At 43.2% G+C, this 26859-nt stretch overlaps 2 protein-coding genes across 4 annotated transcripts in view; both read right to left on the bottom strand.

Annotated features, from left to right (window-relative positions):
• The window catches only part of scrib (scribble planar cell polarity protein), a 112718-nt gene extending 99581 nt beyond the window's left edge, over nucleotides 1-13137 (bottom strand). Inside the window, exon 1 of the mRNA XM_080794188.1 lies at nucleotides 11892-13137. Coding sequence (XP_080650314.1) covers nucleotides 11892-12050 — 159 coding nt within the window. The 5' untranslated portion in view covers nucleotides 12051-13137. The remainder of the gene's footprint in view (nucleotides 1-11891) is intronic.
• A 2140-nt stretch (nucleotides 13138-15277) lies between these two features.
• On the bottom strand, nucleotides 15278-26354 carry LOC308336292 (poly(U)-binding-splicing factor PUF60-like). 3 transcript variants are annotated; one of them, XM_080793617.1, is made up of 12 exons: nucleotides 26237-26354; nucleotides 24669-24768; nucleotides 24411-24506; nucleotides 23467-23556; nucleotides 22780-22830; nucleotides 21206-21367; nucleotides 20590-20682; nucleotides 18749-18962; nucleotides 18428-18660; nucleotides 17564-17678; nucleotides 16599-16852; nucleotides 15278-16080 (listed from the first exon to the last, which is right to left on the bottom strand). In XM_080793617.1, exons 3-12 carry the CDS (start codon nucleotides 24486-24488, stop codon nucleotides 15781-15783), a joined length of 1590 nt encoding a protein of 529 aa, XP_080649743.1. In that variant the 5' UTR covers nucleotides 24489-24506; nucleotides 24669-24768; nucleotides 26237-26354; the 3' UTR covers nucleotides 15278-15780. The 3 variants fall into 3 exon arrangements, with proteins under 3 accessions (XP_080649743.1, XP_080649742.1, XP_080649744.1); XM_080793616.1 differs by lacking the exon at nucleotides 24669-24768 and having other exon boundaries at nucleotides 26237-26289; XM_080793618.1 differs by lacking the exon at nucleotides 24669-24768 and having other exon boundaries at nucleotides 18470-18660; nucleotides 26237-26289.
• Nucleotides 26355-26859: the final 505 nt, after the last annotated feature.

Here is a 26859-nt window from a genome sequence, read left to right as displayed (position 1 = left end):
ACTGTTAGAACAGAAGTGGACGGAGATAGTCGGCAGGTAAACATGTCGACGGAACAGCAGCCAATGCTGGTATATCTACAATCCGGAGCTACCACCAGAGCAGCAGAGAAAGCTTGGAGGACCAGCAGTCACCAGGCCAGAGGACAGTGTCAGGTTACAGGGTGAGTGATGGGAGACGTTCAGTCAGCGACTGTGTGTGGCCTGCAGATAAAGGTCAGTGTTTGTTTGTGGTCTAGTTTTAGTGCCCTTCCCTGTCAATGTATTCCCCCCACGAGGCATGACACAGTGGCTTCAAAGAGCCACAAGTGTGACCAGCAGCAGGGCCTCGTGGGCCCTCATCAAAAGGGTCAAGAGTCGGCATCCTATATCCCAAAGAAATGTCACCATCCACAGCCAATCCATGTTAATGCTACCAAGCCCTGTGGGCCACATTGGCTGCAGACACGATTTTGTGGCGTTCATAATATAATCACGAGTCAGGACATATACCAGGCAGCCACTGTGGCTGGTGGACAAGAAAGTCTGCAATTCTGTTAATTGGTTGTCATTTGTGTACATGGCGCATAAAGACCGTTTACAAAACAGGACGACTGGAGGTCGATGACTTCATATTGCTATGTTAGCAGAAGTAGGAAATCGCTGGTGGCGTGCTCAATTATGACCAGGGCTGTTATTTAGTCTAATTTCTAGCTACCAGACAAGAGTTACTATCATTTTGGGGTAAACTTTCATGTTCTCAATCCTTGTTTGCCTGTTGTCTGGTAAACATTGGAGCACTGGTCACTGAGTCCACTGTGACAGCGCTACATGTCAGCATGAGAGACTTTGCAAAAGGCCATAGAAACACCACTCCCTGCTACAGGCAGGTCTTCAGCCTCGTACTTGTGTGGTTCCACATTATTGTCCAGAAGGAATTGGAGCAGTGTCTGCTCCTGCGTGTGCACCCCGCCGTGCCGTATGAACCAAGATAAATTGAGCATTACAATATTCAGAGGGTGAACCCTTCGTAGAGGAAGCTTTGCAGGTCTCAGGCCATCATCTCAAGCGCTCCAGTTTCACAGCACTGTTTAGACATGATAAAAAAAACTAATGGTGCACTTGTCTACACTGTGTACAGGCTAGGGACAAATGTGAGTCAATTCCTGAGCCATAAATGCCAGATATTTTAATGACTATTTAAGACCTTGGTAGGTGTTAATTTTGGACACTGGATAGGATGCCCTCTAGATAGATAATGAACTTCTAGTTCACAAACTCAAGGCCCAAAAGAGACATTAGACGTTTGCCTGGCCTGGACCAAAACTAGTGAAAATGGCAGCTCTCTACAAGCTGCTTGTCTGCTAACTGCTATTGTCACTACTTCTTAAACACTGAATTTATAAATGTATGTATGTAATACAATTTACTTTTGAAATATGTTGGAATTCATTTAATTGATGAAAAGTTGTGACCCATAGAAATTGGTCTACGACCCAAACATGGGTGATCTAGATTGTCTTTGTATCGTTAATGTTCCACTCCTCCAAATGGAACTCCTGTTCGCTCCCACACACACACATGCACGCACGCACACACGTCCTATCATCCCTTACCTAACAGCTGCCTCCGCCGCAGCCATCAATTATTCACTGGAAGCTCGCCACCGTGTTTACCTTTGAGGCTGGCAGACGAGGGCAGAGTGCACGGGGAAATGGTGCGATGCGACGTCCTGAACTTCAAAGCCTGATTTATACTGCATTTAGTCTTAGTTGCGCGCCAACAGGGACTACAAGCTCACAACATGTTGCTCCGCAATGCGCTGTGATGATGACCTTGTAGATCTCGCCCTTTTCTTCGGTGTGTGATACGACGACGCGCAACAACTAAAGTATAAATCAGGCATCACAGACAGTGCTGCTGGTGATGTCACTAGCATAATCCTTTCTCATGCAGCACACATGACCTTCGCTGTATCATTACACATATGCAGCACAATGATCCAGCCTGATAAAAGAGTAGCTAGGTAAGCCGAGTTATGACATCAGTACAAAAACACAGGTGACAAGTCAACAGAGCGGATGCTACAATAGTAGTCACACAACAGAGTCACAGAAATTACGGATGTGCCAATGAGACATTTTGGCAGATATCGATATCCGATATAATTAATTGCTGTTCTGGCCGATAACCTATATTACAGATGTCGATATGATCTCATTCTGTATTAGAAAATATATTATATTAAATAACTTTGTCCATTCCATCCATGTAACAGGGTATCTGCACTGCAGGCTTAGGCAAGTCAGATTTAACTTTAATACCAGACCGATGCCGATTAATCAAATGGAAAGATGCATCCGAGTTTGTAGCTGCTGCAAAAGATACAAAGCTACAAATATGCTGTGAATCTTTGCCTGTGTGAACGCAGCATAAGACGGCATGGTCGTCAAGGCTAGGGCAAGTGCTACGGTCGGCGACGGCAAGTAACAATTACTGGCTGCAACGCACTCCCCGCTCCCAGAGAACCTAGGCTCACTTCCTCCTGCTGCACCCCCCTCAACAACACCTCCCCTCTCCCCTTAATCCATCTCCGGAATGAAATCCCCATTACACCACCCTCTCCTCCCCACATAGAAGGCAGAGGGGGTGGGGGGTGGGGAAGGGGCATCAGGATATGTGACCAGCTGGTCACCACCAGCGTAGACAAAGAAACCTGCTGAATGTGCTCTTGCTCTTGTGATTGTGTGCTGCTGTTTTCTTCATGTGTAGGTTCCCCTGGCCTTCCCCTGCACTGTGATTCAGCAGCGTGTTGAGGCCTCCGTCTGCTTATCCTTTACGGCAGTTAACTTAAGTAGTTCTCAAACTTTTTTTCCAAGGACCCGGCGCAAATTGATATATATTATATTTGGCTGCAGACCGCCATCTGAAAAAGCTTGTTGTGATAAGATGTGAACTTGTGCTTGTGGATCTGCTATTTTTGAATAGAGGCTATGAACGTGACATCATCATCACACCCGGAAGTTATGCGAGAACGCCTACTCAGCTCAGCTGAGTGGCAAAAAACTACTTTCTGGCCTTGACAGCCCATACACAAGAAAAGTCCTGATTGCATTAAACAACGTTAAACTCACTTTGCCACTCGATTTGCCATATAAAGGGAAATCTCTTGAAAGAGATGTTTGTCACTGTGAATAAAGGCAAGATATGTGGATAGACTGAAGAAAGAAAGGAGCTGGACTGCTGGAGTAATGAGTTTGTTTTTTACAGCAGAGTGGGCTAATGGCTGCAGGTGTGATTTATCACTGGTCCTGGCCTAATTTAGCCAGCCACCAACAGGAGAGGGACCACAACGCTCTCCTGTAGAATCCAACATGTTTGGTGCCTTTCTATATGTCATTTGGTCACCGGGAATGCATGCTCAGAGGTTTTGTGAATAGGTTATTTTTTGTGTACTTTTGTATGGAAAACGCCATACTCCAAGCTATTAACCAGAGTTCCAATACTTTTCAGAAGTTCCCAGGGCCTTAAATCCCCCAACACATGTTTATGAGGGTGAAATCCACCGTATGTTCCATATTTATACTTTCTGGGGCACATAACTTATTACATCAACTAACTTACATAAACTAATATCTGGGGCACATAACTTATTACATAAACTAACTAAAGGTCTTATGGCATCTACATTGCATAGTCCCAGCTCGACACGCCACGGATCTACCCTCAGAGAGCCGAAGCCTCAATCATTAAAGACATCATCCTAATGTCCCAGATATTCACCAAAAAATAATGCTGACTTCGTAAAAAATACATAGGCTACTGCAGTAGTTCTCAACCTTTTTCGTGCCAAGGTACCCCAAATGATGATATTTGGCCACGGACCCCCATATGAAAATGTTTTGACCCCCAGAAGAGAAGATTTGTGTCAAAATGCCACAGTGTGGCACGAAGTGACACGCTGTGAGCTTGTAGATCTGCTATTTTTGAATAGCCAAAAAATAAATGGATAAAGTGGTTACAATGATTGTGATGCTACATCCCCCCCCCCCCCCCCCCACAATGGGTTACTGAACACAAAAGGCTTGAAGACCACCCCCCCTCCCCCCCCCCCCCCCCCAAAGGCTAAACCAGTGCCATTAGGCCAACAACAATACTAGCAGAACAATGACAGACCATTTAGCGAGATCTGAAAGAATGGCATTCAAATGCAATTTCAATTGACCCTAGGCTGAATCATACACAAGGGACAGGAGAAAGAGAAAAGCGGTTTGATGATTTTATCTGCACACTTTGTGCTCTAAAAGTGGCCCGAAATGGCAGAGGAGCAGGTCCCAGAGGAAGTCGCTCTCTCTACTCTGGTTCAGTGGCCTGTGAGAGGGCAGGGATAGAACAGGGGAGGTCTGGAGCCATTTTCACGGCCGGCTGAAGGCCTAATCTGCCTGCCCTGGGCAAGAGAAGAGAGATGGGGGAGGGGGCGGGGGGGTTGATGACAACAGCTGAGGATAAGGAGGAAGAGACTGCACACTGTCACTTCCTCTTTCTTTAAAGCGACGGGAAAACAACAATCAAATGGCACATTTTATTCCAGTTGGCGGACTGCTCAATTCGAGGACATGAGGTCTTGTGATGAAAGCACACTAGTAAAGGAACAGTCATTGGGTTATACCCATACGGTGAGTGACATAACCCCATAGCCTGGTTGATATACCTGGAAGGTCCCGTTATATAATAGCATATCGTTGATGTCGGGCAGCTTATTAGATTATATTTCTGTCACGACAGTTGGCAACACTGCCAACCATACTGACGAGTACTTGCTGATTGGCTGCCTTGTCTCCAGCAACAACCTATAACATCCCATAGTCTGCACGCCATGCAGAAGAGTCACAACATAATACTAGCCGAGGTCCGCGGTATTCTGCTTGGGGGTCCGTGGATAAGGGGGGTCCCCGTGGAGGTCGGCGAGGGTACAACCAAATGGACAGTCCATTTGTACAGTCTCAGAGTTTATTGTTAGAAAAGGGTCCTTTGGGAGGTGGTTATTCATTCATAATGTATGAATTCTTGTATTGCACTGCTTGATCACAATCCAGCGTCACAGAAAAAATTAAAGCAGATCTAAAAGCTCAAAATAGGCTTCTTACGCTCACGTTTAGAGCTTGTAGATCTGCTACTTTTGCTTTTTATGCCTTTATCGATAGGGAACAGTAGTCAGATAGGAAAGGGGGAGAGAGATGGGGAGTCGAGGCCTGCCGGGCTCGGGAGTCGAACCCGCGGCACGCAGTCCGGCTGGTTTGGCAGCCTAGGTGCGCCATACAATGACATATAGGCCTATATTCTAGTGCAACACACCCACAAGGGACATGTTCCCTGTTCGATCTGTATTGAACAACGGATGAGCCAATAAGACAATTGGTAGATAGATGCAGAAGGCTATGGGGCCTGTATTACAGGTTTGTTTTGCTGTATATACAGCCAGAGGCATTATGGCCGCTCCCAAGAAGGGGACACTCTGTCCTTCCTCTTAATTTCAACATACACATGGGTGACAAATGAAAGGTAAAACCAACATCTAGTGTCTTAGTAAGATCTTAAGATGTGAGGACATCATGATCTGCAATGTGCCTTGGCATAGATTCCATAGACCTGTCCCCTCATAGTCGGAAGGAGACTGGGGGATAAGTCTCTAAAATTTTGTGTATGTCTGATTAGTTTCTCACTTGAGCACTTCAACAGGTAAAGATGACATTCACACACAAGACGGATATAAAAGACAGAAGTATTGAGTTAGAGATTGTGCTACTTTTCTAGAATGTGGTCAAATGACACAGCCATTTTCATAAGCCAAATGTTTCATATTTGCCAGGTGACGTATGAGGCTAATTTCTAAACGGGAACATCATATGCCACATTTGTGATGAAAATGAGCTTCATGTCCAAATACATGTAATCTATGATTAAAGGATTAACAAGTGGCCCTCTCTGACATGGACACAGATTTGTGTTCGAGCCGCTGTGTTTTGAGTGAGTTCACGGCTGGTAAATCCGAGCGTAGAGGGCAACAAATAACTTTGCTAGTGGGATTTTGAATAAAATTTAAACACGGCAGCACTGCTCTGAAAAGACATGGGTAACGGGGTGGTTAACTGCAAATCGCCAAGACACGTAGCTTTTTCACAACATTCCAACCATCGTTTAGATCTGGTGACTTAGCATATGATTTATGTAATTATCATACTAGTCAAACCATTTAGTGACGTTTTAGCTTGTACCCTGTGGACGGGGTCATTGTTATCCTGGAAGAGACCCCTCCCATAAAGATAGTCATATTTAATCACAGGATAAAGGTTATGATACACAGAATAACTTTAATAAATAACATTGCAGCGACCCTTCTTTCAACAACTCCTGCCAGGAAGAAAATATCCCCTAACTAGAGTTCTCAACGGGCCTGAAAATTAAGGGCCCTAACTGATCAGGCCCGAGGCCTAGTCGGGCCTTGTCGGGTTCGGGCAGAGTTTGAGAACTCTACCCTCAACAACTCTACCCTCAACAAGTGTCACCTGGCTATTGCTTCTGTATAGGCGACTGGTCTATATAATAATACACATCCTAATAAAACTACTTTATGATGTATTGGAAGTTCAAATGTAAGACAGGGTAGGGGCAGGGCAGAGCCACACAGTGGAAGAGACAAAGGGCCATGATGACATTGGATATGGGGGCCTGAATGGGGACCAGTCAAGTCAGGGTGAATGGGTTACTTTGTGACCCGTCATGAGACTTTAGGATGCCTAAAACAGATAATTCCCCTCTTCCTCAACCCGATCGTTGAGGCCAGTCAGGCTGGGGGGCATTCTCATCCTGTATTCCCCCTCAAAAAGGGAATATGCAATCTCAGCCAGTTACTTGAATCATTTAACGAATACAAGAGATATAGTATATAGTACTATATAGTATTATGTCTCCACCTCCCCTATACTATAGCAAGCATTCCTTCAATAATTTACAGAAATACAATGTTTGGTTAAGATAATAAAGGATCACATAAACCATGCGTGTGGCAGAAACCTGCTGATTCAGAACAACAGGGAACAAACTCCAGTCTCTCTACCCCTCTACCACCGTTTTAATCTCTGGGCAATTTCAGACAGTCACAGATCCACTGATGAAACCTACTTAGCAGTAAAACAAAACATGCATGCAGCAACTGAGATTAGTTGTGCAATGAAGTGCGGTGGGAAGCACTAGTTAGTGTTAACAACTGAGGATACATGGGCTGAGGGGAATTCCTGACCAACTGCTCTTATACAGGTTCTCAGGCCTCGTTCCATGCAGGCAAGTAGTACTGGCTCAACTTGTGACCTGTGTGTACGTTCATGTTTTTTTTATACCTCTGTCAATAGAGGGTATGCGCATGCTTAAAGTGAATGGCACATCGAGTGGCAAATAGAGTGGCAAAGCAACACGCAAAGTGAGTTTATCATTGTTTAATGTTGTTTAATGCAATCAGATATTACTTTTCTGTGTGGATGTATAGGCTGTCAAGGCCAGAAAGTAGTTTTTTGCCACTCAGTAGGCCTTCCTGCATAACTTCCTGGTTTGATGATGATGTCACGTGCATACCCTCTATAATGGCAACCAATTACCCATTGAGGACACTCCCTGACGAGTTCACCTTTGTCCCATTCTCTATAAATGCCTGTCATACCCTGAAGAAGACCTATTGTGTCGAAACATTGGTGTCTTAAATTAAAAAAATAAATGGCTACAAGCGTGTGACCTCCTCTCTTTAAAACAGTTATACATCTCCTGTGGTCAGCACCTTGTTTGTTTTTCCCTTTTCCCCCTAAAATATGTTTTCTCATTCCGATATGCCTTAAACCTCAAAAAGAAGTTCTGACTTCTGACTAGACGAATCCATGGAGCTGTGCCATGTAGACCAGGTCTAGGCAATCAATACTGAGGTGTCAAGCTGCGCTTAATGGTACACCTCAGCTATGTCTGCGCCCAGGGCACCCCTAGGCATATAACGGTAGACACCTTTTCCAGCTCTGGGGTGGATGCTCTCAAGTGAGGGAAAGCTTCCTTGTTGGTGCCAAGGAACGTAATGAAAGGAAGAGACGTGAGTCACGCCACGTGACTGGAGGCCACCATGACACTCATGCCCATATAACTCTATGGGCGCACTTCCGCCCTCTGTGCGAGACAGGTCGATCCAATGAACTGGCTCATCAGACACAAGTCTTCTCACATGTCCTACCACTCAACTCAGAGTGGGACAAAGCCGAAGAGAGAGTGTACATGGACATCATTTCTGCAGCAAGCATAATCTATGGCTGCCAGGTGTGGGACACACTAGGGGGTGGTCAAAATAGATCCACAGTCACAGTGAACTTAAACTGTACTGTAAGGACATCTCTAAATCTCCATCTGTTCACACTGTTAAACCCCCCGTCTCCCAAACCCCAACATGCCCTCCCCCAACACTGTGCACGTTACCACGGCACGACTTATCGGCTTTTAAGTTTTAACTGTAGCCTTTTACATATTACACACAAAAAGTCTCTTGAAACGGGCCCTGTATACCACTTTAGAGTGAAATGAACAGGAGATGGTGAGAGAAAGACAATTCTCAACATATAAATCTTCCATTGTCCCCACAACTTCATTCACTAAACTTGCCAGTTCTTTATGCAGCCCTACACTGAACATGTCCTTGTGTGTGTGTGTGTGTGTGTGTGTGTGTGTGTGTGTGTGTGTGTGTGTGTGTGTGTGTGTCCAATCCACCCTGCAGCACACACTGAATGTGCAGGGCCTCTGAGACAATTGTTGTGTGTAACTGTGTATAACATGCTGTATGTACTAAGTACTACTGTATGTGTCGGTGTATTTAACACCCACACTATGATTCTCATCACTACAGAGGCTGGATTGTCAAAGAGACACAAGTGAAAATGACACACAGAAAAAACAAGACAAGAAAAGTACTGTGGCCAAAACTGCAAGTCTGGAGGGTTCATTATGTAGCCAGGTGGATGAAATTGGTTGAATGGTGAGCAGTAAGGGACAAGACAAGTGTAGCGTGAGATTCAGACTCTTTGGTGGGCTCATTCATTGTGCGCTCACTGCCTCTGTTCTTGACCCTTTGTGGGTCTGCTTCTGACCTCTGCGTTCCAACCCAGCAGCCTTCCTTGTACGGCAGACCAGAGTAGGGCCCATGCTTTAGCTGCTCTGTCACTAAACATTTACGTCTCTTGGTTAAAGCCACAAGCACCACATACATACAGGGGGCCGTTTGGTAGAGGTTGGTGCTGTGGCTCTTCGGTCAATCTTCTGGGGCCCTACAGCTAGGGCAATGCGTTAGAGTGGCTAAAAGAGTTAAACATCAGAGGTATTCCTTCACACATAATCATAAAACACAGGATGTGAGGCTGAGACTCTCCAATGTGACGATGGACAGTTTCAAATGCATTGCCATGATTGTCTGCATATTAAATATGTATTATTATCCAAGTTATCTTAAGCCTGTATAAGAACTTTGCATTGTGCACTGACTTTTTGCACACAGTACTATGGACTATTGTTAATAATTGAGAGCTTACAAATGGAACCAAATGGACCTGTAAGGGTACATTTGTGAACTCTCAGTTATGATGGTCCTTCAACTTTTTAAAGAATTAGTGTTGGTCTCTGCTCTACATGTAAAGTGTCTTGAGATAACTTGTGTTTTGACACTTTAATATAATTGAATTAAAAAGTTTGAGAACCACTGGTATTGTTAATTGTATGACAGTCCACATACCAGGCCAGCTCTGACAGTGTGAAAATCCGCTTCTGGAAACATTTCCAAATGTGATGGAACGGATTTCGGATCCGGATCCCAACCCTATCTGTGTGTGTCTGCTAATTAAATAGAAGACATTGTAATTTAGCTGAAATTAGGCATCTATTCTGTACTACAGTACTAGGCTGGCTCACACAGCCAGGCAGGACTTTTTGTTCTGGGACATACTTGAACTCAGCCTTGAGCCAGCCTTTTAGGGCCCAGCACCAGGGATAGAGTGGATATCCAATCCCACTATACTGAACTAGTTTTAGGTACAGACGAACCGCACTGTCTGTGTGCAGACAAGCATCACTAAGCAAACCAGGCAGCCAGGCGTCCCCAGTTTGAGTCGAGAAGGCCCCCCGCTAACTAGCTCGAAGAGGAATTAAATATTAAACAACTGTATGTCTCTCTGTTGAAGCTGAGTGGTTCCTCAGAGCAGTCCAGGCTCCTGCAGCCTCTCATAATATCAGTCTAGCCTCCAGTGAAGTCTTTTATCAAATCAACACAAACAGGCTGGTCCACTTTAATACACTTTTGCATAGAAGACTACTACCAATGCCACAAATTCATATTAATGATCAACTTGATCATAAAGAAATTAAGTATATGAACCTTATCTACAGTGTACAGACAGATACGTTAATACATTATTATGCAAATGTATGCAAAGATATGAAATAATAAGCTCTGGAGTCCGGAGGGCTTATTTATTGTGTACTACAAGCAAATCGAATCATGCAAAGGTTCCAATGTTTGTGATTCTTGTAAGTAAAGGGCATGCTCTGCCAAGCTTCCTATGTGTCTTTGACCTTGATCTTGTCAACATCATCATCATTATGTGCCACTTGTCCCTTTCACCACCAGGCTAAGCAATGAAGTCCGAGACCTGCTGAGCAATGAAGTCTGCGACCTTGTCAGTGCCTTTTAATCCTGAACAGTGCATTCATACGAATTTACCCGCTCTACTCTACCACACAGCAAGGGCCTTGTCCCAAGCCAGAACAATGACCAGAGCTGCATAATGAGGGGAAAGTCAAGCCAGTGTCTTCTCTGCTCCACTGCTCTGGTAAAAGCAGGAACTTGGGGGTTAAAGGAATGAACACACAACAGTCCAATCTCTACTTTAAAAAAAGGACAGGACATTCACTTTGGCCAATGCAAACAGAGCTTTTATCATATTCCAAATAGTAGGAGAGTGTGGGTGGGGAGAAAGTGTGAGAAGACTCATTCCACGCATGCCTTCCCACTCAATGCCCAATCCCTCTGGACATTATCTGCCGTTACTACAGGCAACACACACACAGTTGCATTGCATGCCAGCTCTCTTGGTCTGCACAGTCAGTGCATCTGAAAGTGCAGCATGCACATTTACACTCAAAAGGACCGCGATAAGCTCTCAATCCTTTTTGTTTTGTTTATGCGTTTGACAGATATGTACAAATATAATATGTTCGTTATTTATGTATACATGTGTCAATAAAAACATCAATCAATGCCAAGAAAACCATGCAGTTGCACCATGCTATATAGCACTTTCCCCAACTCTTCAATGCTGAATGGTCCCTGGTTGGTGTTCCCCCACAATGTATTTATATCAGCAACATGCTAAATCAACAGCTTGCAGAGGACTAACACGTTCTGCCCCCAGCAGTGAAGGGATTCAACTTCAAGACAGTATCTGCCCTCATCAAGCTACTTGAAGCAAGCAAGCATTTTTTTCTAAAATACATTTCAAAAGCAAAGATTTGTATTTGTATATATCAAGACTATCATAGGTATTTATCGAGTCTGACTTTTGCTTTACATATATGGTACTAAACCCCGGACTGAAAGGGAACATTACAGCCCTGCAATGCCGTTTACGAAATGTTTACAATCAACCGTGTGACCGTGTCCATTATGAGGTAGATGGAAGAAGCACAGGCCATCAATCATGTAAGCATAATGCTGCCACTTGTGTGTCACCGCAGCCCGTGGTGTGGTGCGACTGCAGTCAACTTGAGTGGCATTGTCATGAACACAACCTTTCAAGGTGAGGAGAAGAGATGTGGTCTCTTTCAAAAGAAAAAAAGCGCCCTACCTTGGGTAATTCTTTCAGCTGGTTGGCATCGAGCAGAAGCTCTTCCAGGCTGCGGCTGTACCGGAACACCTCGTCGGGGACGGTCTGCAGGTTGCAGTGCCGCTTGTCCACCGACTCGACGTGGCGGTTACAACGCCACAAAGGGATACACTTCAGCATGTCCGCCGGCCGCCTGGGGACGAGGTTTGGTCGCCGGTGCTAGTACACGAATCTCCACATCGGAGGGTCGAAGGAGCGAGGAAGGACCGCCGAGTCGGGCTGTGGGGACGAGGATGAAGGAGGGTGGAGGCGGGGGGTGAAGGAACCAACCCAGCTCCCACACTACAACGCAGATATCCAAAATGGGAGGCCGATATCCAGTTAGACAGGACACATACAATTAATCCGTGCAACGAAGTGTATTTCCTATTGCCAGTTCCTATTTACACTCACAGCAGTGTTCAGATTCTCCTGGAATATATTCCCGGAATTACAATGATCATATTAGCCCAGAGGTCCTCCTCCTTCTTGCTTCCAAGTGTTTCCTGAATCCTCCTCACTCACAACCTACTTTCCCACTGAATGTGTGTCGTTTATTAGCCTTATGCAGCTTACAGCCCCTATTATCAAACCCAGCGCCGTTGTTCTAGTTGTCGTTTAGCTGGAAAAACACGCAGCCTGCGATCCGTCCAGAATTAAACCATATTTGCTGCTCTTCCATGGTTGAATAACGGATCCTATAATATAACACATTCGATATGAACTACCATAGACCGTCCCACTGACTGGCTGCCTGCTGCGCAGGTGATACAGTTGTCCTCCTCGCCGGCTTGTGTTGTTAGCGAGCCGTTAGCTAACGCTAGCTTTAGCCAAACTGGTTGTGGATTAACTACGCCTTTGTGCCTGGCTGGCTAACGTCGGCTCGGCTAACCTCCTTAACGACCGCTTCTCCGATAGTTTGCTAGCGACCTCGTGTGCTTGGTAGCCGCATCCCGAAAGCCGTCGCTTAAATTGTCCACGGGTTGTTTTGCGCTGTTAATGCCGAGTTTAAGTTCAGGAGTTTGAGCAACACAGCAGCAGGCAGAGACGGTTCCCTCTCGTTCTACTGTCTGTCTGCTGATGTGAACCAGTGCACTGGCAGCCAGGCCGGGGAGCGAAGGCTTCTTCACTGTTGCCAGTTCCTGCGAGAGAAATAAGCACGAGCACTTTAAACCCGATGGTTTTCAACCTTTTTCATTTCAAGCTAAAAATGGTTCATTAGTTATTCGGCATTTGAGCCACGGAACAGTAACACCATACCATTTGATGACATCTAGTCTCTCAGGCCCAAAACTAAAGAATATGTGATTGCCCTTGACTCATTGGATAAGATTGTGTCCACAATTATCCAATTCCAGACAATAGTAGGACTTTGATTGATTGATTGAAATATTTATTAACAGTTTGTAGAATTACAGTACATTTCAAGCACAAACTCAATACAAAGACTGTTACAGTAACTGTGAGTGGACGACCCAATTAAGCATTACACTTGTTTACAACAGGGTCCACATTGTTCAATTCATCAAAACATTTAGAGACATACAAATAGACACTTCTATGTAGTTAAAGCACAGAACAGAAATTCATCAGGAAGCAAAAAGGGAAAAGATACATATGCAGTGAGGGGAAAGGGGGGGGGGGAACTTGTGGAGATGCCGGGGATTGAACCCGGGGCCGGGGCCTCAAATTAACAATTCTTCTACTTCTTGTACATCCAGGTAAATTGTGCATTTATATAGCGCGGCAAGGGCCTTTATCCAAAGCGCTTTGCATTCACCCATTCATTCGCATACATTCACACGGCCGATGGCAGAGGAAACCATGCAAGGCTGCCAAGCCTTGCACATCAGGAGCAAATAGGGGTTCAGACTAGAGCCTTGCCCAAGGACACTTCGACACAGGATCCATTTGGTTACCAACTCTCGCAACGGCAGCAATGGGATTTGGGCTATGGGCCAGAGGTAGCCTTCCCCGGACCACAGATTGAGAAACACTGCTTTAACGGATACAATAAAAGTGGACACGCCACTAAGGAAGATTGGGCACCTCAATGTAAAATCATGATGTGAACATGCACTGGAAACTATTTGAGAATCACTGCACTGGGTTAAAAGCCCAAATAGGCAACTAACTAAACTAGTAGTAACACTACACTATAGAAACAAACGACAACCCCCTTAACTTCCAACTACGTACAAACAAAATAAGCTGTTTTGGCAGCTGAATGGCAGGATATCTCTGAAGATGTTGGGCAGATGTGAGGAAAGAAGGAAGATACACAACTCTTCTACTGTAGCCCTGAAACATCACTGTGAAGTACGAGTGTCATGTGAACCATCAACCATGTCTACTTCTACTGCAGCAAGTGACTTTACTTGGGGATCACAACATCGCTTGTAATAAGCAGACATGGCAGCACTGGCTGTGTTGGGGGCTGGGCTTTGGCTCGAGCGCTGCCGCTTTGGAAAGGACACACGACCCGTTAGCTCCACCTAGCGTTTCTCGCAGGAGAAACAATCAGAGACACTTGTCTGCAAAAGTTCCATGCGTTTAGTGCAACAGGTTAGATGCCATTGCCTATATAATACACGCATACTAGAAACATAATCTCTCTCTATGTTAGGCAAATGAAGCTACTCACAGTTATGTCAACACAACCACAACACATACCACATGTTAGGTGGTTTGTATTAGCTAACTTAATATAAACATTAAAACAAATACCGGTAGGCCTGCTATCTCATTTCTTCCTCACTGTGATTATGTTCTGATGTGTAATTTTTTACTCATCAGCTTTTCTGTCTTTCTTCTTCTGTTCAGTTTGTTTCTATTTCTTTATTGCACTGCTGGTCCCCTTGTAAACTTGTATTATTTTGTTTTCTTGTTCAACTCTTAATGTATGCCAGGATTCCAAATAAGATTGCTGGGTTATTCATCTTCTTGCACAATAACTTTTGTATTGTTTTTACAAATGTGCTAAATTCTGATATTGGATGAGACTTACATTAAATGTATGCCTACCTCAGTGATTCTCAACCTGACATGATTTTGGGGGGTCCCCAGATGTCAGTGAAGTTGCAATTTAATGACTTTTAAGACCTTTTTAATACCTCAAATACATGGAGATGCTAAATTTCCTTTCCAGCTCGATTTGGCAGCTGCCCACAGTGCCAAAACTACTACTAGAAACTGGTGTACTGCATTTAAGGGGTAATGTGTAAAAACAAGCCGATTGTAGTAGTTGGTTTAGTGGAAAATATGCCACTACAGGTCAGGTTGCACAAACTCACCAGTGAATAGGTAAGATCCAGCTGAAACGTATGCAGTTGCACTGCAGAGCCCAAAGTTAAGATTACAAATAAATATTACAGTCAGCAAATGTTTTATTGAGCAGAAGTTTTAACTGAATAATCAAACACTTTCCTAGGTGTTACGGTCAAAACGAACAGGTTCAGAAAAACACGACTGAACATCTTCATCAGGATTCTTCTTCATCCACCAATCACACAACCATCCATTATAATATCTCATCAATTTTTGTGGACAATGAGAACCAATAATAATGTAGAAAAACATGTTTACATTTCCTGACAAAAAAGCAGAAAACACATAGGCCAACATGGGAAAGCTAATCACATATCAGATTTTTTTAAAAAAAAGAAACTTTTAACAAAACAAAAAGAAAGGGAGTTCACATGTGAGAAGACAATCTGATCTGATGCAAATCCATCAATAGACATTTAATAACAAAAAAACAAAACAAAAAGGAACATGTTAAAAAAGCCAATATCTCCAGTTGCCATTGACAGTGATGTGTGGGTTTAGACAACCGGTATGCAACAAGTTCTGGCAGACCGTTTCGTACAGTTTATGCAGAGAGGTCACTGCTATTGAAACGGTCTTGGTCGTACACCTCTGCGACAACCTTGCGACCGCCGAACCAGCGGTCATTTAGGGCCTCGATGGCCTTGTTCATTTCCGAGGCCATGGAGAACTCCACAAAGATCTTGACGATGATGTCTGCGTCCTCCTCCTCTCCTTGCTTTTCCTGGTAAATGATGACTCTGTTGACCGCACCGAATTTGCCACACTCCTCTGTGACCTCGCCCTCCAGTTCGTCATCGATGTCCTCGGGTCCCACCATGTTTCGGAGCACCATCACCGTAGACTGCATAACAAGGGGAAAAACAAGAACTGAGGGAGCACCAACAAGACTTTCTACATAGAAATTCTGCTGCCCCTTTTCTTCCATTTATTTCAAGCATAGACTTCCATCTAAATACTCTTGGTGGAAGTTTCTTTAAGTGAATTTTGGATGCAGGTCAGAGAAAATCCACCTTTCAGTAGGTCCAAAGGAGGAAATGATCAAGCCACTTCCTTTTCCCCTCACTGTATATACACTAGTGTTTTATTATTATTTTTACCTGTGATGATATTGCATTACATGTCCTGATGAGAAAGCAAATACCTCAACTATTTTAATGTGACATAATTAAACGCAATGTTGATTATAGAACGCTGTCAATCAAGAGAATAAAAACATGGCACTTCACAAGTAGTGGCATATTTGCCACAAAGAGGTTGCCGACCCCTGCACTAAACCTTACCACGTGCCCAGAACGGGCCAGTGAAATACTGCTATTGGGTGTAAATTCAGCATAACGGACCATTAGATCGCAAACTCACCTCTGATTTTCGAAGCAGTTTCTGCATGACCATGTGTCTGGCACTACTGCCAGAGATGCTCATGTGCTCTTGGTCGCTCAACATCTCCTGTCCCGTCCCGTCCTGCTGACTCTCCTCCTTCTCTTTCTTCTCCTGTATGCTCTGGGCAGCAGCAGCGATGGCTTGGGCAGACAGGACCGGCGGCGACGCCAGCACAGGGTTCACAAGCCCCACTTGGGGAAGCACTGGCATGGTCGGCCGCACTGGAGTCACGCCTGGTAGTGGAGGCAGAGATTCATCACAAGGTGGCGCACTACTACTAGCCAGAGAACATAGACTTATTGACTAATTGAATGACTGCCAGTGATTTTTTACCATCAAGGTTAGACAGAAATCACAGAATTAAATGTATTCAATATTCTTTTCAATGATTGAATGAGTTGAATTATATTGCAATGTATTTGAACCACTTTAAACTAACGGTTAAACTGTTGTTTTTGCCTCTGGGGGCGCCACCTCATTTTTTGTGTAGAGACAGGAACTCTGTTTGGGTCGTCCCCTTAGTCTACTTCCTCCCGGGGGCTTCTGAGTTTATTTGTACGAACAACAACAAACATGTTTAGGACAGTGGTATCGACAGATTCTGCTGTGATTACTTTAACCCCAACATTTCTATTTAGGGCTTTTTTAAATATATGCATATAATGCAAGTATATATACTGCATATATTGTGCCATATTCAGGTTGCATCAGCTAGGTCAGGAGGGGGTGCACGGCCAAAACTGTTTGGGGACCGCTTATTCGCTTAACTGGTTAAAATTGCATTAGGTCCACCAAAATCAACGACAGTATGTGGATAATAATAATATATATATATTTTTATGTGATGTAATACAGTACCACAAGTCAGGTTACTGATTAACCTTGCTTACTGCTGGTTTTATTACTCACTCAGCTACTCTCATCATTCGCGCGCTCTTACAAACCTGTGATAACTCCCGGCGCCTGGGCAGCCATGACGGCCTGGGGTATACCCATTTGCTGACCAAGAAGCTGGGGCGCTGCTAACGCCCCAAGGACTGATGCCCCGGCAACAGCCTCCTTGAGAGAGGGGGGGCCGGAGACATTAGGCAAGGGAAACACACAGAAACACAGCACAAGGCAGCACAGTCAACGATCACACTGCGTGACACACGGTGAGCTAAACCTGTCCTCATCTCATTAACAGACTCAAAGCTTACCAAGGATATATATTATTTTAGAAATTTCACTATCAAAACACATTGATCTCTATAAGCAAGCGGCAAGTACAGTACAGTACAGGAGGGGATAAAAAAAACGAACAAAAGAACAAAGGTTTAGAATCAACACACGTGACGCTACACACAATGCAGTGTTTACCTTTCAACAATAGTTTGACTGGTGATATGAACTACAGTGAATGTGTTTGTAGTGGCTATAAGAGGTATGGACTCAGAGGAGAGGTATGACTCAGATGATAAATTAGCTTACACACCTTATCAGCTTTGTATCCTTTTTTAAATCACTAATAAATGTGCCATTTTAGTGTATAAAGGAAATGGCACCAAGAACAGATACTGTCCTCTCAGGTTTTTAACTTATTGTAACACATGTAGAAGCATGTTCTTCTATTCTGCGGGATGAAAAAGTCAGATTCGTATTTCGTTCTCAAAGTCATCTGTTATGTTTCAGAATAATAGTTGAACATTATAATTGGGAAAGGACAAGTTAATGTTTCATTGTTATAGTTATATATAATCTTGATAATTCCACCTGTGCTATTGGTTATCAGATAAAGTTAAGTCTAGCTAAATCTGAATTATATTTACCTGGAAGGCCATTAAATCCCTTTGGAAGGGATTCATACTTGCCTGGGCCGTTATCTTAGCGGTAGCTGCCGCTGCAGCTACAGCCGCTGCCGGCGGCAGACCACCAGGGGTGGTGGGGGTCAGCATGGGCATGGGTGGAGTCACGGCTTTGCCCACCCTCAGGTACTGACCCCCCAGGTCAAAGAGGTTCATAGACGACACTGCGTCCAGGGAAGACTGTGGCTTCTCATACTCTGCGAGAGGGGGATAAAAAGGTGCCGTTTAGTAGCCGAGCAACAGACATAGGACGACACCACAGCTTGAGGGCCTGTCCCAGCTCACCGATGAAGCCAAAGCTCCTGTGGCGTCCTGTGGTTGGATCCCTGGCCAACGTACACGACTTGATCCGTCCGAAGGCCTCAAATACGCTCTTGATATCCTCATCCGAGAGGTCGGGGTGGACGGAGGCTACGTAGATCCGATTGAAGGCGCGTGCCTCCTCTGCCAGCTGGTCAATGATGGGTTGCGCCTGACCGATGTTACTTGGCCGCCCCACCTACAGCACAGATCATACCAGCACATGGCTACTGAATAGGGGGGTCATGTGGAGCCGACTACTGAATAGGGGGGGTCATGGAGCCAACCGTGAAACGCGTTAACCGCAAACCTCAACTCTCGGGAAAGGCAACCTGAGACAAAGACCAATTTCAAGATAAATAACCCACCAAAGATCACCAGAATCTACTCGATTTTGTCGCCATCTTTTCACCAGCCCTGCTTAGCTGCATCTCCACTAGACCATCCAGCCGAGGTCTGAGTCTGAGTTTGAAACTCCTGCGATCGATAATACCAGCCTGTAGACCAGCCCTGTTATAGCCTATCAGCAAGAACGCTATGACTAGGTCATGGTATGGTGGGGTTGGTTTACAGGGTTATTATCAAACTACTTCACAAAATAAAACTATAATCTACCTAAAGGTTAAAGTGTAAATGTTTAATCTACCAAAGGTTAAAGTAAGTGTAATAGAGATGTATATAAGTATATGATTAAGTAGAAAATAGAATAAAAACGAATCGCACTGAACCACTGGGCCAATCACCACCTCACACATTCTAACCATTCTAAATCAAAACTCAACTCAAAGCCATTATCTCCTGTGAATCAAAAATGCCTCTTCAGGATGCCTAAAGATGTGCAGCTAAGATTGAGTGGCAACACTAAACATTAAGCTGATCTCTGAAATAATACTGTAATTCCTGGTAAGCCTTTCATAATTACACTAAAATCAATTGTTAACTTGTAATTGCATTGTAATAGAGCTACACACCATTTCATAGTGGAAAACAAAGCCCTCTCCATGTGCATATTACTACTAAATGAAATTACAATGCAACTACAAAAAACTGCAAAAAATGCACAAAGAAAAACAAACCAAATTGTGTATTTTAACAACACCGTTGTTACACTAGGAACCACAGCCTTATTAGCAACCACAAGATCAACTTTTGTGTACAGCGTGACCACACTGATTGCGCTAGTTGGAATTAACACCGACCAGGGACCGCCAGCGATCGCCTCACCCACTAACTGTTGTCGCTCTACACACGCGTGCCCTAAAGACCTGAGCCAAACAAAGGGCCCCGTTTGAGCTACCCTACGTCAGACGAACGTATAGGGTGTGAATGGATCTGTGCTGCAGGTGGGGCGGCCAAGCAACACCAACCAGGCGCAGCCCATCATCAGCACATCGTGGACAAAGAGCAGCGTCACGCGCCCGCCGCAGGCGGTCGGGCGTCCTACTGGAACTGGTTCACTAAGACAATGTGGTGACATCATGGAAGCAAGAGAGAACAGCACAAAAAAACACAACACATGGCAAATACACTCGCACACACAAGCACACGCACCTGGAAAGCAACAGACGCACAAAAGCAAAACAAAAAAAGCAAAAGGAGGGAGAGAGATGAGAGCGGTTTTAGATACTTTCAAGACATTCAAACGATTAAATTTGTGTCCAAGATAATTTCACATTAGGAAAATTAACAAGCAGTGAGATGAGAAAAACGACTCGGGATCCTAAAATAAAACAAAAGAAAAAGAGGGTTAAAAGACTAGAGGGCGCTGCTGGTTGTCCTGGTTTGTGCATGGATGGATCCCTACGGTACATGACCAGGCCACTCACCTTAATGTTTCGCCCACCCAGCATGACGGAGTTCATCTGCTCCAGAGCCAGCTGTGCTGCCTCTGGGATGTCATACTCCACAAAGGCAAAGCCCTGGATAACACAGCAGGTGAAGAGGATGCATTAAGATACCTATAGACATCGGTGGCAAAGGGAGCCCTATCTGTAATCCTCAACCACTGTTCCAAGCCTAAACTAGAGCCTAGAAAAATAAATGAATTTATGATTTAATTAAAAGCCCGGCCAATGTCCCAATTTTTGGGTCTGTTGCCAATCCCAATTCACGATTATATGCTTATATGATTTGACAGAAGTCAATCTATAAGCACAACGCATCACAGCATGAGAAGCATTGACATTTTCACCTATGGACCTGGACCAATAAGCAGCTAAGATTACACTTTAACCATAAAGAATGCAGATGTAGAACTTAATAAGAACTTGATTTCATTTATTTTCTTACTTTAACATTTTCACCTATGTCAGGTTAATGAAAATTGGCTGAAAATCGGCTGCATAACACAGATACCCATGTTGCCAAATAAAGAGTCACCGTTATAGTTAACCCTATACTATCGTCAGATATTGGGACTGCAGTGATGCGAAGAACACGAACCTTGTGCTTCATTGTAACAGAGTCCCAAGACATGTCAATGCTCTTGATGGGCCCAAAGGGAGCAAAGGCCTGTCTTATGGTATCCTCGCCGAGCTCATAGTATATGGAGCCCACATACACACGACACATGATGGCTAGAGCCCGCTGTCGCTGAGCCGCCACCTGCCCACCAAGGAGAACAACGCATTTTCAGCATTAGGGTGTTGCAGCGCAGAAAAACACACATAAAAACTCACACACGTGACACACCCTAATCTAAATATATATAATGCTGATCTTTTACAGTAACATTTGATTATGTCCATCTGTGCCATTAGTATGGGGTTTTAAGACTGCATTTTGCTTCCTCCAACAGTAGGGAGAGGCCATTGCCTAATGGTCTTTGTAATGAGGTAGTTAGCAAGGGAAAATAACTTTGCAGTGTATAGGGCAGAGCAGTGGCAGACAATGTCTGGATCCATTGATCCAAAGCACATTTGTTTTCCCCATAGAAGATTTCCAAAAATATTTATATCAATTATTTTAAGCCTAGAACCAAGCCATCCAGGTGAATGACCACCATAAAACATTTTCTGTGAAAAATAATTGAAAACCGCAAAACAAAAAGGTATTATATCATATAATGATCATATAATAAATAAAATAAATATAAATATATTATATACTATTATAATAAATAAATCTGGATGGCTTCATTCTAGGCTTAAACATATTTTTGGAAATCGCTATGGGAAATTTGAATAGTGTCTGGATCGATGGTACCAGCCACTAACTACCGGTATGCAATAGAAGAATGAAGGAAAAAACATTTGATTTTGAGGAGATTGACATGCACAGCTCTCACTGATGTTTGGCTTCTGTTAACTGACCTGTAGTCCAGAGATGCAAGTAACATAACAAATGCAATCGTGGGGTTCAAAACGAGTCCGGATGAAAGCATTTCACCCTTTCGTCTCTAAGGGGAAGGATGGTTTTACTTGGCTTGATTCTACCACCAACTGGTACACTAGAAGCCTAATGCATGACGTAATGGGAGGATGACATCTGCAGCACTTGTCAGAACTTTAGTTTCCCGTTTCAGCAGTTCTCTCGATTTTGGCTAATTTAAAAAAAGGGACTGCTATCCCTCTTTATTCCCATGCCAAAACATAGGTTATTTAACTTGTTTGACAATGCATAATTTGGAGGGAAACATGGCACCCCCCCCCCCCCCCCAATAGGCTGGGCTATTAAGGAACCAAACCACTTGGCCTTTAATTCTTGCATAATCTTCATAAATACCAGTATGAAATTGTGCACTGTCTATTCGAACTAAGACTCCCAATTGAACAGCTATTAAATGCAAACAATTATGACTGGACATAATTTTGTATGTTGATAATGTGATGTTCCTTCTATTAGTAAAAGGGACCCGTTACAAAGACAGAAACCCATGTTTTCTTGTAAAATAAGCATTATTTGGTTGATTGAAAATGGCATGGATTGAGGCAGAGCATTACAAACATAAGAAGGTTAACAGTCCATTTTCATAGGACATTCGCACAGAAAATAGAAAAGTGTAATAATCTATTGACCGATTGTAGAGGTGAGAGTGGATCGCCAAAGCCCATTGTCACTGCGGCCATCTGAAAGACAGTAAAGATGAAGAAAGTCGTGAAAAGTAGGTTAGGTATCTCTTGGCTATATATATATATATATATATATATATATATATAAATAATATAAGCATTTATTTTAAAGAACTTCAAAGCATTTGTGATCTCTTCCACCTGAAAGGCAAAAGCAAGGGCACGTGGTCTCTACACACTTTGTCATAAGTAAACTGAACTGTTATTCAAACTATACAGTGCACAGCAGAATAAAATATTACATTTCAACCGTCACATGAATGTAATCAATGTCAATAAACAATATAAAGTAATTCAATTGTAATAAGTTAGTAGAGGTCTAGAAGTCAAAAAAAGAAAAGAAATACTATATAAAATGTACGCCTAAACATTTCCTTGTGTTAAGGCCTCACTCACACATAAGACAAATGTTGTTCTGCCCTCCCACCTATGCAACAAGGTTGTGTCTTCAAACCATGCGACTCCCATTGGAAATGCATTGAGGCGGCCATGACACTCCCAACATGCAAGACACAATGTGTCTTGCGTGTGTCTTACGTGAGTGAGGCCTTAGTGATCTCAGAGCTAACGAAATATAAAAAGGCTTTAGGGTTGTTGAGGATGTATCAAAACAGTTCATTCTGCACATCTCACCTGCAGGTTGGTAAGCTGCTGCTGTTGATGGGCAATGGTCTGCTTCACCAAGACACTCTTAATGCTTTGCTCCATTGCATACTTCTTTGCCTGAAAAAGACGTGGTACATTTGAGAAGATTAAATATGTAATTAAAAGGCAAATTTTCATTCAAATTCCATAATATTTGGAGCATATGTTTTCATTCAAGTACTGTAGTACAGTACTTTGTGGACCACCGCACAAAATTGCACTTTTCTTCTTGCACATTGCAGTGACAAATTAATTATTCTTTATTCTGATTAGTGTGTAACAGTGTTAATTTTGACAGCAAATTCTGATTTAAGTCCCCCTTTTGAATAACAGTCAAGTCATTTGAAATGGTTTAGTCTTTTGTCGCATTAATTTCACACCAGGATGTTTTACTGCGATCGATTAAAACGAATCTTGCTGCGTATTGCTGGAAAGTGAGTTTCATTTGGCAGGTGGGAAGGCTCATTTGAATTTCCGGTGCGGATCAAACGAATGCATTCTAGTTCGCCAAAAAAACCAGGGCTTCACTTCACTTCCAAGCACACCTGATTTCGATTCACTGCAGGAGTGAATGCAATCCGCAATTACGCATTACACTTTACTTCCTAACTATTTACGAAGAATAATTTAAGACAATATTTTATTGTGTTTTCTGCGGTTGACACAGCCCAGTGTGAACGCAGCAAACAAAAAAACTGCAACTTCATCCCCCAATCGCACCAAGTCCATCTAAGTACAGGTGTGAATGCGACCTTAGAGTGCGTATGGATATGTGCACCGGGGGTGCACTCACGCAATAGTTTGTAACTTTGTATTGTACATTACGCTATATCCAAACGCACCTTATGTCGACTAAATATCAAAATATTTCTAGTCTTAGTCTTTTAGTCTTAGTCAACCAAATTAAGAGTGGAAGAGATGTGGTGTTATACCCTCTGAAGTGCCTCCTGCTGCTCTGGGGTGAGGGGCGGCAGGCCCAGCTTGGAGCCTGTGCCCTGTCCATTCTCCATCGTCAGGACTTCTCCTCCCTGCAGAACAGACATAAAACCATTAACTCAAGACAACAAAAAAACGTTATCAGTGGCCACAAAATACAAAACAGAAATAAAATTCCCCCTGCATTGAATGACTTTGTAAACATTCATGTCAGATAACACACATAACGCATAAACCCAGGGGGACTTCCTTACCTACACAACCCGCTAATCGCTGGGTCCACCAGACTGAGGCAGGAAACCCCCCGAGGGGAAGAAGACTGATGGGGGGGAAGCTTTAACAATTCAACAAATTCTATGATGGGAAAGAAAATGCCTTCAGACGTGGTGGTAAAACAACAGCCAAGCGTATATTATTTAGCTTTCGTACTTGGTTCATGTTGTGTGCAGCCTAAACATTTCACATTATATTATGTGCCCTTTAAAAGTTAATCTAAATGTGAATGCTTGCCTTTGTTACATTGGTCGTATAGTTCCGTTTCCTAACCACTCAAAAGCTCTAGTATTACTATTAGTGTAAGGGAGTACTGTACTTGGACCGCTGATTCCATCTACACTAGTGTAGATTCTACCTAGCCTGACACTCAGTCTTCATTTATTTCGTTTCACTTCATTATTATTCTGAATTCAGATTATACCGCAAATAGTACTTATAGGAGGGGTAAATACAAAGGACACATTTCACGCATGTGCAAATATACAGTAACACAGTGGAGACCAAAATTAGCATCATCATCTCTTCTTGTAGACATATATACATAGATAATATGCTACTTTTTTGTGAATGATGCTGGGGTTTTTTTGCGTTCCGATAACTTTATTTACCATTTGATCAAGACTATACCATATAGATGGATGTAACCGATTCTGTCGGTGAAGGACCCCAATGGAAACAAATACCATTAGCATTGGATCAAGACTATCATAGAGATGAATGTCATTGATTCTTTCGGTGAAGGAACTCAATGGAAACAAATTAGCCAACCTGCTTTCTTGAGTTTAAATCCTCTTAGCAGACCTTGTATTGGAACTACACTTTCCTGTGCTCCTTTTTTAAAACAAAGTATTCATTCAATCACAACATTGTGGAGTATTGATCCAAAGAAAAGATATTGAATACATTTAGTGTTGATCCGAGGGCCAGGCTAATTTAGCATAATCTGTAGCACTTTTATATTTGTCTTAATTTCCCCTCGTGTATGGTATAAATTAGGCATAGGCCTATATTAAATAAATTAGCAAATAAAAACAGACAAGCTGCACTTGCCGCCCCGGGCCTACTAGACGGAATTGAAGCCCAGCTAGTGTTTCTTTGGTTGAATCATGAAACGTTGTCGTGATCAAAACCACGCAGGAATAGCTAACGTTAGCAAGGTTACGTAACGATAATACGCCCACATGCCTGCAAACTAAAAACAAAAAACACAAGAAACACCACCTCTGCAAGATAAGCTCGATTAATATATTGTTTTTTACATCCCACGAATAATGTCAGGATGCTCCGTATTAACCCGAAATCGACGCTATTGAGGCCTGTTAGCATGTCATGTAGCTAACGCGTTAGCCTACCTAGCCTATTGAGTGTTCATCATCGAATCAATATGCCGCCAGAAATCCCTAGTCTTTCTTTCCCCCCCCCCGATAGATAATTCAGGCTATGATTTCTACGGGATATTCACACATACTATTCGACATCAAGCACCGTTTGCGCAATAAATACGTTAATATAGAAATTAAATTGATTTTTTTAGCAATGAATTTACCGCAGTGTCCGTAACCGCCATGAAGTTGAAGCACAGTAGCACACCGTCTTCCAAGCCTCAGAGGAGAGTGGTGTAAAGCGGTGTTGCCAGATTTTGTGAGGGGGGGAAACAGGTCTATGAATACAATCCCCAACCACACATTTAAAATAAACACACACGCACTTTAAACCTGCATCGGTTATTTTCAAAAACTCTTGAAAAGAAAGTGGAATATTTGGAATATTTTTTTTAATACATTATAAGTTATAACAACACAAACCTCCCTAACATTAATGTAATTTGATTAAAATAATAATTAAAACAATGGAAGCAAGCCTAAAGCAAAAAAATCGCAACCCGCAAGGCTCAACTACCATTTTTTACAAGCAACTTTACAGAAAAATAAGAGTTGCTTATAATAAGCAGACATGGCAACAGCGATGTAAAACCAGAGTGACGACAACGACCATTCCAGAGAATCAGATGATGGGGAATATAGGGGACGGGGTGCAGCAGGAAATAACATTAGAGGGTCTATTAAGAACGTGTGATGATAGAAGACATGTTAGAATTTTATTAGAGTTTTTAAGGGAAACAGGAGTGTTTGATAGGTTATAATATACCGTAGTTAAGGGTATGTGAGA

This window comes from Protomyctophum bolini, assembly GCF_963924005.1.
Source record: "Protomyctophum bolini genome assembly, chromosome: 21".
In the NCBI taxonomy this organism is placed as follows: domain Eukaryota; kingdom Metazoa; phylum Chordata; class Actinopteri; order Myctophiformes; family Myctophidae; genus Protomyctophum; species Protomyctophum bolini.
The sequence above is the reverse complement of the archived record's forward strand: the minus strand, read 5'-3'. Positions and strand labels throughout refer to the sequence as shown.